Source organism: Thunnus maccoyii, chromosome 1, assembly GCF_910596095.1.
Source record: "Thunnus maccoyii chromosome 1, fThuMac1.1, whole genome shotgun sequence".
Taxonomy (NCBI): domain Eukaryota; kingdom Metazoa; phylum Chordata; class Actinopteri; order Scombriformes; family Scombridae; genus Thunnus; species Thunnus maccoyii.
In genome coordinates, this window is record NC_056533.1 from 26,850,843 (window position 1) to 26,868,174 (window position 17,332).

A 17,332-nucleotide genomic window follows, 5' to 3' on the forward strand; every position below is an offset into this window, starting at 1 on the left:
GCCAGACAGGCAGTCTGTTAATGGAAATGATTAAAGCCCAGTGATGATACACTGACAGAGAAAAAGAGCAAGGGACGCCAAGACAAAGAACAGAACAGAGAGGAATCTCCTCTTTTCTTAGCTGCACAATCCAAACTGCAAGCTTTTTGGGATGAAGCTCCCCTCAGGTGGAAGGGCATATGAACAAGGAGAGACATGCCAGTGACAAAAAAATGAAGGCATATGCTTCAGAAGGTGTAAGAAAATCTGACCGGGACTGATCAGGAGTGTGACTACAGTAGCTGGAATGTCTTGTTAAACATAAAAATGTGTTTCAAAACAAAATGATGCTGATGTTCTCAATAAACAAACTACAGCTTAAGACGTGAGAAAAATAATTGTTCTGTGTTAAAGTGACAAGCAGAGAGGGAGATGAAACATTAAATGGTGTTTCCATGTCTTCCTTGTTCTCTCTGGTCACCCTTGCTCTTGTGTTCTCTTTCTGTGTGTTAAAGCGTGAGTGATTTTTATGAGCAGTGGGGCCTGAATGCCGCTGTGGTCCAGAGGGGTTGCAGACAGATATAGGATGTTTTAGAAGAATAATAATTGGAATATTTGTGGAGGTCAAATCCCCCATTGACATCCTTTTATTACTCTGCCAACCTGCTGTGCTATAAATGAGACTGAGTGGAGCACACAACCATGCATACTCACTCACAAACAGCCCTGCTGCACATAGAGCAATGCTATAGATCATCGTTTGATTTATGGAAATTAAGAGAGTGAAAAACACAGATCTGCCTTCTGAGGCCAAAGCCTGACAGACAAGTGTGACTAGAGTGATGGTGCCAGGGGCTGAGAGCTGGAGACTTGTAATGCAAGAAATCCTGGTGCTGAGCACCTATTACATACAAAAAGACCATGAAGGTCACTGAATTGCAAGTTGCAGTATAGACTTATATATAGACTTGTCAGTCTATATATTTTCAACTTGAGGCTCATCACTCAGACTGCTTGTGGCAAAACCACAAAGCACAACATGAACTATGAAGGGATTATTTGATGGGAACCATCTCAATATAGCTGAATTCTCACATTACCGCTTAATGACTCCTCAGGGCCGCAAGTCTTGAGCAAAGATTTCACCCAAACAACCCTTCCATCTGTGCTGAAAAATAACATTTATGCAGACATTTCTATTTAGTATTGCGCATAGCTTTCGGAGCAATGTTTCTCCTGATGATAGGAGGCATTTGAAGAGTTACAAGCTGAAGCAGCCGGTTGAACACATTAATATGTCTCCATGTTTATCTGATTTCAACATCAAACTTAGCAACAAGTACCACACCACAAAACACCCTAATTGCCCAAACCCCCCTGCTGTGTTTATGTTTATGTTCGTGATAAGGGACAAAAGAAATAGAAAATAGGAGAGGAAAGGGACAGAAAGACAGACGGACACACACACACACAGCTAAATTGACAGACAGATATATACATAGATAGATGCATAAATAGATAGAAAATGGCAGAGAAGCAGAACACAAGGACTGCCTCTCAATGTCAGGAGAAATAATGACTGGAGTGCTGAAAAGAGGATGGCAAAAACAAGAAGACAGACACAAAGGAGCCCTAAACTAAGCTGCAGTTTAGCTTCCATGAGAGACAGGATTGGCAATGAGGGAAACGAAGGCTGTGTCACACACAGTCAAAAGACAGTGGTTTTTGCAACAGAAGCACACATTATTACTGCTATTTCTATCCAACCTTGTTGTGATGCTAAGGTGAGTTCTTTGGTTAGTGTCTATAAATGTAATGCAGCCTTTTAGTGTGTCTTCAGTCCACCCGACTGGCTGCCAGACCTGATGAAAGCCACTCAAGAGCACGGTTCACAAAGACGAAAAGGGATTTGTGGGTCTGAATACCAGATATGGTAAGATGAGACACTTAGCATATGTATCTTATATTGGAACAGAAACTTAAAGACGGTGAAAAAAAAAACATCACATTTATATGGATGCAAATGTATACTCAGCTTGAGGTCCATAAAGCAAGAACCAATATGTGAGTATAACTTGAACAGAGATCCAAGGATTGCATTCTCCATTGATCTCACCCTTGTACTTAAGAGTCTTGGCCAAAGGCTTGTGGACACGCAGCACAGTTGGGAGAAATGAAACACTCAACAGGAGCATCGTTATCCACAGATTATCAAAGCACCAACAAAACCTAGAGGGGTCCTTACAAGCAAGAGTCCAAACAATAATTCACACATCTCATCCTCACTCTGTTTTCTCCTCCTCACCCTTTCCTTCACTCCCTCCTGCTGGGAAAGGAGCAGTGGGTGAAATCTCCTTTGGAGCGGCAAGAAACATGCTCTGACAGTATGACCGCATACGCATTTATAGCCGAAAACACACACATACACACAGACTGCTGTGTGTCTGCTGCTCACTACTTCCTCCTGAGAGTTTCCTTGTGGCAATATGAACAGAGAACATGACTGAGTCTCCTCTGGCCATCCAGTCTGTCCCTGCCTGCCTGTGACCCTTACTATACTCTGGATACACTCTCCAAACCTGGAGTACTGTGTGAGTACTGTGTGTATGTGTGTGTATGGGAGAATCTCTGAATGTGTGTATGACATTATAAATAAAAAAAGTATATTTAAGAGACTTAAACTACATTTTTGCAGTCCATTGTTCTTCATCGGAACAGTAGACATGGCCTGAAGTCTTCTCTTTAAAAAGAAACCTATGACTCTAGTAAAGGTGCTACAGCAGAAGATTAATGTTAGTATCAAACAGCAGTGCAGATGAGCAGAATGTAGCACAGATCAAACACTGTGGTAGAACACAATGCATGTTTACAGAATCAACAAATATCTAATCCCAGAATAATCCCTGGAGAGTTACAAAAGTAAAAAAGGTAAGACTAGAGCTCAAAGTAAAACAGGAATACTGAATAATGCTCCATTTCTGTCTAGGTAAGAACATCGTCACTGAAGGCCACTCCATACATACATAATGCTCTCCAAACATCAGCTTTTAATGCCTATATCACACAATAAGGTTCAAACACAACCAAAGCAAATTAATATGAAGAACAAGTGTGTTATTGGAGGGTAATGGCTCAATCTCCTGTTTATGGTGAACAGTAACACACTGCTGGGTGTACTTTACAGGAGCTCAGGTAAAGGTAATTTGTTCTGTCTGAAATGATGCGATGCTAACATGTGATAAGGTTCAAGATATCAGTAGTTCATATGGCCGGACAACCAGAAAAGCTCATTATCTTTTCATTAGGCTCACCTTTACAATCATTTACCACTATAGTCCATACCGTCACCACTGTTTATGTCAGGCTATAATACTTGCCTACCACCATCAAAATAGAGGACAAAGTGTTCTCTCTTAATTTCTCAAATATTATTCATTTTTCAGTTTTAATAACATGTCTTCAGTTGCCCAAAACACATGTTGAACAGAAGATAACATGAAAAGCTTTTTTTCATTCAACTCAATGCTAAGGAGGCTGGCATCTTTGAGTTTCAGTTTCAGTTTGTCACAAAGAGCTGAAGAAGAGACAAGAAAAAAAAGCAACATTGCGTTTCTTGTTTGTACGCCTTTTGTTTGCTCAAAGAATAGTCCAACTATTTGATTACTAATTTACCATTCATAAGACCAGTTGGAAAAGTCCTGATGGTAAACATCAACAGGGATGTTGATTTGATGAGGAGTGAATGAAACTCCCTGTGCACTTTGGGAGCTAAAGAACTTAAGTTGACACCAGCGGGAAACCAAAATAACAGCAATAATCACACTGTAATATCGCCTCAGAGAAAGTGGGAGGTAGATGCAGTGTGCATGCTTAAAAAGAGTCTCAATATATGATGTGCAGTATCTCTGAACAAGTAAAACACAATGCCCTTTATTTTTTCCTTCTGTTCTTCTAAGACCTAGGAAATATATAAAACTGTTATTTACAGCGTGTGTATGCGTATGAGGGATTGTGCAATCGGGTGATAATGTATGTTACCTCTGCTTGCTCGGTCCACATGCTCAAGGTCTTCAGCAAACTTGATCACATCTGGAAAGTCCTCCTCACATATTTGTGCGAGGAAGTGGAGTAATGTGGTCTTCTGATCAGCTGACTTAGTATCCTTTAGCTGTTGTAAAAACATATATAAAAATATGTATTATTTCAGTTCCTTTAGTTTCAACAGACATACAATGAAGAGATTCTAAAGACTGAAATGTTTTTGGGTTTTGGACTGTTGGTCAGAAAAACAAGCGATTTTAGTAAGTAAACTTGCTCTCTGAGAAATTAGAATAGACACGTTCGCTACTTCCTGACATTTAATAAAAAGAGAAATTAATCGATTCATTGAGAAAATAATCTGTTGATTCTGTGGATAAATAATTAATTTCAGGCCTAGGGCTAACTGTAAATTTGTAAGTACAGATTTGTTGTAAAGGTAATATTATATAAAAGAAAAAGAAATTTGCAATTCTTATTTGTGCATACATTTGTAGAATCCATCCAATTTTTAAGAAAGTAGAGAATCAACAACAGATTTCATGATCTAAAAACATATTTCCTGGATGTTATGGGACAAAGGTGTGTGTGTCATCATCCTTTGTTCTGCTATTGTAAACCCTTTCAGCAGCTTTAGAAATGCTGAGTGATGACAGTGCTACAGATGATTTGCTGTCTTGTACTCATGCAGCGGATGCATATTCACGATGTGGTGACCTGTGCTTCTGTGCTTTGTGCCTCTTTCTCTCCCGCATGCGTCAATTTTTCAATTTCTCTGATAAATTTCCACCATCACTCTTTTACAGTCTAATTCCAAGATGTCTCTCAGTATCCCCGCCAAACATCCCTCCTGCGGAGTGCGTTGCTGTGTATCTCTCTAGGTGATCTATTGGTAGACAACAGTGTACTCAGCCCCGCTGGGTTTAATCATTTTTGTATTATCTTCTCTAATCAAACATTCTCATCTCTTTTCATTTCTGTTTTCCTATTTTTTCAAAAGCTTCAAGTGCTTGTACATAAAAGGTCCCTCTCGGAATTTAGATGGATGGTAATCTCAGCTGACAATATAAACATTTTGCTTTTTTACACTTGGGCTAGGTGCTATTTCCCTGTGCTATGGAGTGTGCCATTGAATTAAGTTGTCAAACTCAGGGGCAGGCATGAAGGTAATGTCTCCCTCTGTATATCCTGCCACTGACATCAACTCACGCCTTGGTCCCACAACATACAAGCACAAGATAAGGAACCAGTCACACTGGAACAGCAGCGTTACAAACGTGCTAAACACAAGACATATTCCCTCATAGACTTTTATTAATTGATTACATTACTGTCACACCGGTGCAACTAATCCATCATGAAGGTCTGTAAGTGTCCCGTGTTTGTGTATGCACACGCACTGTTGTTTATATGAACGTAAGCACTGAAGTCCAACAGGGCAGAGGTGGCAGTGATGAATGGCTGTGGTGGTTGTTACTGTGGAAACAGCAGTGAGTGTGCTAACAGCTGAAATGTAACCAGTGGTGGAGCCTCCTACTCCAGGATTACACTCTGTTCTCTGTCACCGTCACTATCATACAGGAAAACTTACTGTTCAGTCTTCATCCCATATAAAATCCACATATATCTGTGTTTTCTATGTTTCTGCCCCACTAAGCATGGTCCTGCAGGGTGTGTGAACTTTCAAAGGGATAGTGTCCGTGGCCCCAGTTATCTATTCTGAGCAGGAGAATGAGAATAAAGTGCTCACTAGGTTTGACTGCTTTGATAGATGACGGCAGATAGAGAAAAGACCTGTCTTGTGGGGCTGATAGTGTTCAATCAAATGAAATAGTTTCAAACAAAATGTCTCGTCACAGCAGCCACTTTAGATCAGTTCATTGATAAGGCTCAGCCAAGGTGACATAAAAGAAAAAAAAGAGCATCAGTAATTAAAAAAAAACCACTGACACATACATGGATAGAAACAAATTCTCCTTAAAACACAGAGCCACAAAAATCCACACAAGCAGATACACATAGCAACATATATGCTTTTACACGTTTGTGCACTAAAAAGTCATCCTGAACACCGAATCTGTCTGTAAGTCATTGAATACTTTTCTGATGACTGACTGCGGAAAAGAGGTTGTTTTGTCTCCAAATTCAAAGTCTGAACACAATGGATTGTTACTGCCAAGGCCAGAAGAATAAATCAGTTTGTACCAATGACACCATGGTAATACAAAATGAGCAGTTAAATGCAGGGTTTTTGATCACATGGAATCAGTGACTGCAGCAGGTAGAATAAGAAGAATCTGGCAAGCCTCATTCAAGCAAAGGTCTTCAAATCTTTTCTGTTTGTATTTGGTCTTTTGCCTTTTGTCATGTTAATTGTAATAATTTACTAATTACATGTTACTGCTGCCATCCTATTGGAAACACAGCTCTGTCAAATCTGTAAAAAAAAAAAAGTTCATCTCATGAGTATTTCTTTCCTTGAACATACGTACATCACTCCTGTTACACGGCTGCCACTGGAGGGATAAAGAAATACAAATGTGAGTTGTTGCCAACAAATTCAGCATTTCACCCCTCACCTTGCAGAGGGAACTGAGGTCGAAGCCGTATGACTGGGCGTTTCGGGAGCCTGCATTCATGTAATTCCCCAGCAGCAGCACCAGCTCCAGCAAGCGGCCAAAGGAGCGGCTCTTCCTGACCTCATCACAGGCAGCATTTACAGCCAGGATATCTGGTCGCAGGTTGGTTACCTGCTCCTCAAACTGCAGTCGGAAGAGGATGTGGCTGAGGCGCGGGTGGAGCCGCTTCACACTGCTCATCTGTGAGAGGAGAACAGAGATGGAAGAGCAAATAAGCAAACAAGGTAGAATGAAAGAGCAAAGAAGAATATGAAAAAGTAGAGGTGTAGAGCATAAAGCAGAAGAGAAGTAAAGCAAAAGTTAGGAAAATGATGTCAGAGAACATACTTAAAATAACTACAATCACACTTTTGGCACACTCTTACATTCAACCAATCTAATTTAAAAGACATTTATGCAACCAGCATGCTCAAAAGTGTTGCTAGGCAGTAGTTATAGATGCTGGCAGTGATTTGATTTGGGACCCAGGTCTGGTAAGTTAATTGTGGAGTTAGTGTCCATATAGGGCAGGCAGCGGAGGGGGTGGAATATACAATAGGCTGCCTTGGATTACCACTCTCACACAATTAGAGAAAATTGGAAAATATTGCATTGGGCCCAGGGCCTGGCCACAGCAGTGATTGTGTATGTGTGTGGGGTGGTAGGGAGAGGTGCACGTTCCAATTGTCTGTTTCACACAACAGCTGGCTGTGCAGTTTGATGTCCTCCATCAAGGGTTTAATTATAGCTACCGTAATGTTATCAAATTACTATTTCAGTCGGTGAGCAAGTGAGCGTCTGTGTGTGCATGTACTGTGTGTGTTTGTATGAGAGAAAAGGAGAGAGAGGAAACAGGGCAAGAGAAAAGTATGACACAATTAAGAAATAGCAAAGTGCAGAAGAACCAAACACAATGCTGAAATAGAGCCCGGAGATGGGATATAGTATGTGATAAGGATATTATAGTAAGGAGAAAATAATCAGAGACAGAAGAAAGAAAGCAAACACACCAGAGCGCCTTCAAAGTGCATGTGTTCTGCTCTATGAATGTTACTGAGGGCAATGGGCAAAAGTAAGCTGCTGAAGGCAGCATTTAGGGACAGCTTCAATTATTAAAAATAAATAAAATGGACATAAAAAATAAAATAAGATAAAATGGAGTCATTATTGAACAAGGTGGTAGGATGGTGAGAGTGAAAAGACAGCTCTGTTAACATTTCTCTCATGCTATCAACTGTGAACAGGGAATTGAAATATTATGCACCATATAGAATAAAACAATTTTTTTTGGCAACTTCTAATAAATGTCTCAGTGGAGTGTCAACAACAATTTAAATCCTAGATGAAAGACTTTAATTCAAAGAACTGCCTGTCATAAAAACTGTGACTACAGTAGGGCAAAGAGGATGCATGTACTGGTAAACAGAGTGATTACCAGGCCAAAGGTCATCAACCACAAATGATGTGTTGCAGTAGCAAGAACAGCTACTGTACTGCATGAAGTTCACGGGGGGGTAAAATATGTTAGAATATGATTTAATCTAATGACGTGGAGATGTATGGAAATGAATACTATATTTGAGAGCTTTTTTGCCATTTGACTCCTTGTCAAAGAACATTCAATTTATTCATGCAGTTGCAGAAAGAAAAATTAAATGACTATATTACCCTTATGTGCATGTAAGGAATTTTAAAACAGTGTGCAATCGGGTCTATTCTTAGGCATAGACACAACTACACACTACCACACACAAGGTAGAGTTCAAATCATGTGTGAGGGTGGCGGATATAGAAAAAAGATAAGATAAAATGCATATGTTTGCACAATCGAAATTAAAAATTCCCTTTGAACCTGAGCTTTTCTGATAGGTGAAAGCACACAAGCCTCCTTGGGTCTACACAGTCACAGCAGCGAAACATTATATAAGCAGGCTCCTCTTTGTTCTATGTCTCCCTGATGAACTATACACAACAGCTGAGCATGCTCTATTTCTGGCTGGACCACAACAGCGGGGCCAGCTCTATAACCACGAATGTCCATGACTGACTGACCGACTGACTGAATCGCTGAGTGATGAAGTTGCACCACGGGTTGGCTGAATGCCACCACTTTCTGTATCCATTTCAAATTAAAAGCCCTCATTTCAAATTAAAGTCTCCTGCTGCGTCATTCTGTACCAACATGCTACTTATTACACTAAAATAGTATGTGAGATTTTTTAGTATGTCCAAAACCTTATTATGAAACCAGTGATACGTGAATTGTATACCATTTACGGGGAAATATTACTGTATGCAAGCAGTGGACACTACGCCGGCATAAAAATCCAACAATGCAATGCAGTAGTAACAACGACAACAACATAACATAAAGACAATGGCAAACAGTGACCAAGGCAGCCCTGGCATAACGGCAATAATGCTTCAATTTAAATATGAGTTAAGTATAAAGGCCATAAGACACCGCCGCCAAACAGCGCACGTCAAAACACCCACCCCTTTTATTTTTTATGTACAACCCTGACACTGGCGGCAGCTAGGCGCGTGTCGACGCACCGCCCCGTGGCACTTCACGTTACTGTTCTATTTCCAGTGTCACCACCCCTGAAAAAACGAGGAGAAAAAACGCTTTTTCCAGAGAAAAAGCTGTTTCGTACTTCAATAAAATATTGGTCCAGCTACAAACATTATTTACTAGTTTGTTGCTTGCTTTTCACTGTAGTTTTAACTATTTCTCTTTGGCCTGTATCTACAAGGCAAAAATGAATTAATTGTTGGTTGATCTGCTGCTTTCAAAACATAATCTCACTGCTCAGATTGCTATTTTTTCAAGTTATTAGTCAAAAATAGACAACTATAATAGGCAACTCACCAATGGCATTTCGTTGTCCCACACTGTACTCATAGAACTGGAGTTACATCCAGCTAATTACTATATTGACACGCTGCAGCGTGACACTTCCGATTGGTGCTAGGGGGTGGCACTTGATGTGCATCATATGCATACACGGTGTTTCACTTTGCTACGCGTAATATATTTTTTAAAATTAGTTCAGACTTTATGCTTGGCACGGGCTACTATGGTTACGCATCTCCAACCAGCAAGGGGGCTCTCAGGAAGTGATGTGATAATTATAGCTCAGTCAGTGCGTCCAAAAAGATACATACTACTGTTTAATTACACAAAAGTATGTAGGCTATGTGTGCACAAAAGTACACATATTGGGTATGTAGTGAATAGTATGTGACATCAGACACATTGCCAGTGATATGGAATTTAGAGCGTCTTTAGATTCTCTACTGTGACATATTTCTCAGTAAAAGAGAATATTTGAGCGGTGTACAGTTACAAGAGGGATTTAAATCAAATCCTTCATATTTAATTGGACTGCTAAAAGTGGGTAGGGCTTAGCAAGCGCAACATGCAGCTGCAGAGATAAACAGAGCTAGAGAGGACTATTGGCTCCACACACACACAAACTTATTGTTAGATCAAGAGGACGAGGGTTTTGGAAAGTTTTTGCCCACTGATATCCAAACACACATCACTTCCCATTTTTCTCCATGTTGCTCTGCTAGCTACTACAACCCACATCGGTGCGGTTAGCTGGTCGCCCCAAAGTCACATTTGATTAATTGAATTTTTGTAAACGTCCCTGAATTCAAGATGAATCATCAAACTTTTGAAACCGTTCTGAAACAGGAAGAGGAAAGACAAGGATTTTGACATAAAAATACTCAAGAGTGATCTTTTTGACATATGGCATAAGAGATAACTGAACAATTAACACAGGATTAGAAGTAGGAAAATTTATTTTTCATTTCACTAGGTCTTCAAAATCCATGTAGCATTTCATACACAGTCCAGCCATATACTAGGTTTTGACCTAGTCTTGTTTATCTCCCCCCCCACATCAGCTGCTCAGCCACTGCATTTTCATTCAGTGATAAGACTCTCTTTCATGGATGATTGCAAAACAGGTGGGTGTGTGGGGCAAAAGAAGAAGACTGCTGGGTATTTTGTTAGCAACTTAGTTGCTAGGCAGAAACACAAAATACACAAAAAGTGTTACACCCCTCATGCATAATTCTGAATAAGCCTCCTTTGAAAAGTCTTTAAGAAAACGATGCAGACATAATTAGGCAGCAGTACTGCTCTTTAATGTGCATAAATTAGTGCGGCAGTCCACAGGTGTCCTGTCTTTCCTCTTAAGGCTTAAAGAGATAGAATTTTAAAAAGCTTGGGATTAGGATATTCATATGAAAGTGCTCTGATTGTGTGTGTGTGCGCGTGTGTATGTGTTCTTATGAAACAGAAAGAGAGACACTGAGGAGAGATATGATGCAAATACAAGTCAAGTTTGCATTACTACTGTATAACATTTAACAAGTAATAAACCAGTTTTATAAAATTGTGTGTGCATAATCGTATTTATGTTAAATCCCTTTATTCAAAGCACATTGAAGCACACTGAATTTCAACGTAACTGGCATAAAAAGCAGTGTAGTGTATAATATCTAAGGTCTTCCATTAACAAAACTACAGCATAAAAGAATATTTTTTGTGATGTACCTTTATGTGTTCTAGCTAAAACCAACAGGTGGGGAGGTTAGGAGCGTTCTGTGTGTGCATGTGTGTGTACTCACCACAACCCCAAACTGTTCAGGCTCTGACAAGTTCGCGTACTCATTTTTATACTTGGTCAAAGCATTCAGCTGCTCCTGCTCTGGTAGGTGCTTCACAAGGTTCTAAAGAGAAGAGAGAAGTAAGAGGAGTATGAAGCAGCACAGAGGAAAGCACTTCATACAATGTATTAATTGTTCATGGTACTATGTTGGATTTTTCTCCTTTTTTTGTTTCAATTTCTTGAAGCATGAAGAAAAAGTCATGATTTAAACTGTGCAAAATATAAAGCTATTCACCCTGGAGTATATAAAATGTGCCCTTTTTTTTGCCTACGCACCTATATATGGCAGAGCCAAGACTCAGATATACTGCAGTGTGGTTGTCCACAGTACATGCTTGATTATTAGTGCGGTGCTTTCATTTAATTTATTTTTAATTTTAGAATGAGTCCTAAGATTGGCATTTCTTGTTTGTACCTACCATAAATGGAAATCTAACCTATTTCTGCTCCATTTGCCTCACATTTTAGTGAGTTTCAGACCTGCTGGTGAGTTAGTAAGTAAAAATACAGTTTTGTAACTGCAACAAAATGTCTTTCATTCACAAACATCCTTAGGGTGATATACATATATACTGTTGTTTTAATAGACTATTGAAAAGTGAAATTGTAATTGGGTTATTTAGATAGCTAAAAGGAATAAATGTTAAATTATTTAAGACATGTTGATTACATTGGCTTCTCATCTGAATTTAACAGCCATCTTAACAAATATGGCTCACACTGGGGTAAATATTTTGGTCTGATGGATTTAAATGAGGTTGAAAATCTGTTCCTGATGCCTGGAGTCAGGACAAATATTGCCACTTCCATTACTTGTGGTTTTTATTGATCTACTATAATGGAATTTGCTTCAATGACAATTATTTGTGTATTGTAATTAGCAAATATTGATCAAATTAAATTCTTTAAAATGCACATCCGTACATAGCTCAGCTTTGTTTTTGTCTATTTGTTTAAACTCAGGTTACCCACACCAACACTGACTGATCACAGTTAAATAATGTAAAACACATAAGTACATTAATCAGTTTCTTCAACATCTGGTTCACAATTTTAAGTCATCAACCATTTACATATTTGGTGACATCTATGGGTTTATTTAAATTTGGCTTGTTGAATGTATGCTGCATAAGTATAGTGTACTTATTCACACCTTTGTTTTCAGCAATTTAGATTATGACTCTTTATTTGCCAGAGTGCCCAAGTAATCAACTGAGCTGTGTCCAGCTCATACAAAACACAGCTGCCTAGGTACTGACATGCACTAGAAAATTGGAGCACATTTTCCCATTGTGGCTTCCCAGCACTGGTTACTCGTGGCCTTCAAAATTGATCTTAAAATTTCATTGCTTGTTTGTCCCATCTGATATAGTTTACCTTCACTGTTGTTACACTTAGTAGCTTAAGGTCTGCTGACCAATTGTTACTGCCTGTTCCTAGGGCCAGGCTGGAGAAGGACGATAGCAGGACATTTGCTGTCAGGGCTTAAAACCTCTAGAACATTCAAAATCAGGCAAGCAATGCAAGTATCCTTTATTAAAAAGTTATTTTTACAAATTGTCTTTTAATCAGTTTTACACTTATTTTTTATTTGTATTAATTTTATTGATATTTTTTTATTACATATTTTACTTTCTAATCTATATATCATACATTTAAGCACTCTTGTGAGCATGTATTTTTAAATCAGTTTATAATGAGAGGCCCTACAAAATAAAATAATTTAAGTTTTTTGTTGATAAATACCAAAATTGAGAATAACAGGGCAGTAAAAATAATGATCCACAAGACAGTAGTACCAATACCCTGACCTAGAGTCTATCCAAAAGACAGAAGAAAACATCAGCATACATGTCGGCCAACAGGTAACAAGAAACTGCAGTACAGAAATGGATTTTCAGTACTGTGATTTAGAAAGTCTCAATGTAAAGTGTAAAATATCCTGCTCAGAATATGTTGGTGACATAAACAAAAATATTTGTTCGCAATATGTGTGTAGGTTAAAAAACAAATACTAACAAATATACTGTTATCAAATAATGTTACCAGAACTCTAAAATATCAATATCTGTCTCTACTACAGTAATGGTCAGGTTCTACCCTGAGCCCAAGGAAAACAACAAGCAGAAACTTCCTCAGAACTTGACAGTTAACTGGGACAGACATACAGAGAATGAAAGAAAGAACAAAAGAAAGGTAGACAAACACAGATACAGAGAATGAAAGACCTATAAGAAAAAAAGCAAGAAAAAGACACAGACAGATAGATATATACACAGATCAATAGTTCACACAGTACATATGTGCTTTGAAGTCTGACTGAAATCACATTTGATCATCCTTCTTTGCAGTCAAAAATAATGTTGACATGTTTCTTATATATAATGGTAATGGTTTTGCATTATTAAAATGAAGAAATAAAGTCTGGCTCTTGTCTTGTACAGCAGGCTGCTGTCTGCCTCAGTGTCACCATTTACTCTGCCTATAATAGAACGCCACATTACTTCTTTATGCAAGATTTAATTTTCTGTATCGAGATAAGGACTCCCGCTAGGTAGGCATATAACAGAGCAGAAATTAAAATATAAATTTCTCACTTTTAGTTTTTGTTTTTTTCTCAAAGGAGGACAAAGGACAACTGATTTACAGAGCAGATATGTATACTGTTGTAGCCAAAAATGTAAGACAGTTAGATTAAGTTACACAGCTGTCATTAAACTGAAATGTGACTGTTAAGCACATAGAAGTCATGGCCACAAAGCAAAGCAGTAACAAAAACACAACAGCAGAAAAAGAGTATTTATAAGATACTAGTTAACATCAGCATGGTACTCATTTATTTATTCACAGATTGCCTGAGATCACCAACTGCTTCCACACCTGTTGTATAGTAGGCGTTACAGATGCAGATACTTCAGCCTCAGGCTACGTGCCGTTTCAAGCTACACAAATAATCACGACGATAGACAAGAGTTGGGGCATAATCCTTAACTACTAAGTAGGAGAAGTGCAGTACTAAAAATATACTTCCTGCCTCAAGGTGAAAACTTACACATTGTAGGATGAGCTAGTTTCCAATATTCTTCTCTTATCAGAGCTTGGTAGGTGCAAATCCAAGTTAGAGTTAGGAGGTCAGTCCAAGAAAGTCATCTACTAATGTCAGATAAGTAACTGACGCTCTACACATTTTTACAGCTTTGTTCAGAACGTTCCCTACCTGGATCATAGGTTCACTGAGCTGCTCTTCATCCACCTCCAGTATCATCCGACGGATTTCCTGATAAGGCATACGGAAGGAACCGAGGAAGATGGCTACACAGAAACAGACAAACAATGCAACAAATGCTGTGGTGAATACACAAATGGTTCACTAATGACCTGTTATGTTGAATTTTCTGACATTTGGTCATACAAATAAAAAATCAGAAACAAAAAGAAAAAATATAGAAGACAGCTCAAGACATGAAATTAGTTAAACCTGGAGTGCAGAACCTTTGTCTCCCCCTTCTGGCAGTGACAGTAATTACATAAACACTGTCGTCATCCCCGCAGACCCCTGATGCTTTTTATGTGAGCCGGTCCACACCCTGGTGATGTGACATAGTTAGGGCGCACTGCGGACAGTCCATCCCAGTCAACAGTCGCAAACTCATCATTGCTGGTTGACGTAAAACGCATCACTACTGGTGCGCCAGCGTGGGAAAGTCACCACAGACACCAGATTTAAAAATTCCAGTATACTGTGAAATACCGAGAGATTTACCTGGCAGTGATAGGCTTAATCAGCATTGTCTGAACTCGTTTGGCAAGGGCTTGAATGTAACAGACATTCATTTATAGTCCAGCATTCCAGCTTTAAAGGTAAATCAGTGCATTAGTCAGCCAGACATAAAACTGTGTTCTAAAAAAGTGATTTGAAAAATGATACTTGTTTAGCAAGCAAGTGGCACCATCTGGAACTAGATAGCAAATGTCTTGTCAAGATAAATCATTAGTCTAGCCAGTGGAGCCTCAAGGACCCTGCCAGTTAAAAGATCTGTGACCTGTCTTTGTGCACGATGATTCAGAACTTTAAAGATTATCAACAATTTCTGAAGGTTAAGATGCTAAACCTGTGGTAATATGTTCTCCTTGTAGAGTATCAGCTAAAATCCTAACCTCTGTGTTTTGCATTTGACAGAATATGGTGTAAAGATAGTCACACACAAATTGATATAATATACAGCAGAACCAGAAACAACTCTCCAAAAAGTATGAAAAAATATATATATTACTCAGCTGACAAGGACAGGAAATTTACTTCTTTTCTAATCTTATTTCCATATTTTTTGATTATATATAAAACAACTTCCTACCTATAGAGAAAAGAAAAATATTTCAAATGTAATGCCTCTGACATTGGTATGCAGGATGACAGAGCTAATTGCGTCACTGGCCTTTGGTCTTGGCAGTATATATAAGTGGGTAGGTTGAAAGGAAACATAATGCTGAAGGATTCATGTGAAATTGAAAAAAAACTAGTGCAGTGTCCATTCAAAATGTGCCTGTTCGGAACGGGCCAATTGCTTATTATTTCTCAAGAACCACATATGTATGTATTAACTGACAAATGTATCAATTAAAACAATAAGGAATTAATAAATTAAATGGTTTTAATTCAGACAGAAACTTCACCAGTGAGACTAAACTGGGGTTGAACTGTAGAAGCAGTTTACGGCCTTCCACTTGTTGATTCTGGACTGATTCTGGATTCTACATGCCAGTTTCATTCACAGTACACAGTTCAATGGTGAAGCTTAAGTCACAAACTTTTTCAAGTCATTAACACTACGGACTGGTCCCACCTCCCACCACAATGTGGGTTGCAATGGCAGAGTGGCGCTGTCCGTATTTCCGCTCGTTGACTTCACAGGCAGAAGAAGAAGCAAATTAACGTTGTTTATAAGGTATTTTTACATATTTCTTGAGAACCGCTCATCCAAACAACTTCACACTCGACACTGCACTTCCTTGAGTCCCCAGCAATACAACCGCCAGGTATGAAGACAATCGGATGAACGGTTATCGAGATATGCAAAGGACAAATATACAGACAGACAGACAGATAGAGATTCCTTGCTTTATATAGAGAGATATAGTGAGATAAGACCAAACAGACCAATAAAAGGCAGTGTTACTAACAATTATTGAGGTGGCATTAAGCACAGTTTGGGTCACATGAAGATAAAAACAACTGCAAGCATTTAATGTAGCTTTGACTAACTAACTATTTTTTCTGTTGTTAAAAACATGTACAAATGAAATATAAGTCAGCCAGGTACCTTCATTGCTAAAATGGAATTTTAACTCATTAAAAGATGGAATAAAATTGCACTGTATCTTAATATTGACACAATCAGGCAACAGAATTAAAACCCCGCATACACCTTCTCAACCTCAATCAAAGCTTTTAGACTCTTTACCTCCTATGGTGGAACACATAAACCGCCTACTCTTCTTTTTTCTCTCCTCATTTCTGCTCTATAATTTCCGCTGCATGATTTATCACCGTTACTGGGCTGATTAGTCTCATTTTCTTTTAATACATGAAACAAAGGTCACAGCTCCCCTTGATATAAGCCAATGAGGTGCTAAGATCTGGGAGTGCTTAAGAGATCAGCTGGATCCTCATTAATGCCGGGTGCCTTTAAAACGGTCATTTTAAGACCAAGCGTGCGTGCATGTGTGTGTGAGAATGTGTGTGTGCAAGAGAGTGAGGGAGAGAAAGGGAGAGACTGAGACAGAGATTGATGTGACCATACATGGTAGCATTTTTCCTCATGTTTCTTCTCTCCTTAATGGAAGCTTAACATTGTAAATTAGCTCTGTGTGTGTGGAGACATGTGTCATAGTTGGCAGTGGCCAGGTTCACAGTAAATGTTTTTAACTGCTATAGCAAAAAGCAAAATGAGTAACTCATTCCCTACCAAAAGTCTCTTTTCTGGTCACTTTATAATATGCAAAGAACAT

At 38.8% G+C, this 17,332-nt stretch overlaps 1 protein-coding gene across 6 annotated transcripts in view; it reads right to left on the reverse strand.

The window, feature by feature from the left end:
• LOC121909861 (protein diaphanous homolog 3-like) overlaps positions 1 to 17,332 on the reverse strand; it is a 191,241-nt gene that overhangs the window by 91,576 nt on the left and 82,333 nt on the right. For all 6 annotated transcript variants that reach the window (XM_042430931.1, XM_042430850.1, XM_042430777.1 and 3 more), the window contains 4 exons: positions 14,541 to 14,635; positions 11,283 to 11,384; positions 6,597 to 6,836; positions 4,018 to 4,147 (listed from right to left, as the gene is read on the reverse strand). In XM_042430931.1, coding sequence (XP_042286865.1) covers positions 4,018 to 4,147; positions 6,597 to 6,836; positions 11,283 to 11,384; positions 14,541 to 14,635 — 567 coding nt within the window. The remainder of the gene's footprint in view (positions 1 to 4,017; positions 4,148 to 6,596; positions 6,837 to 11,282; positions 11,385 to 14,540; positions 14,636 to 17,332) is intronic.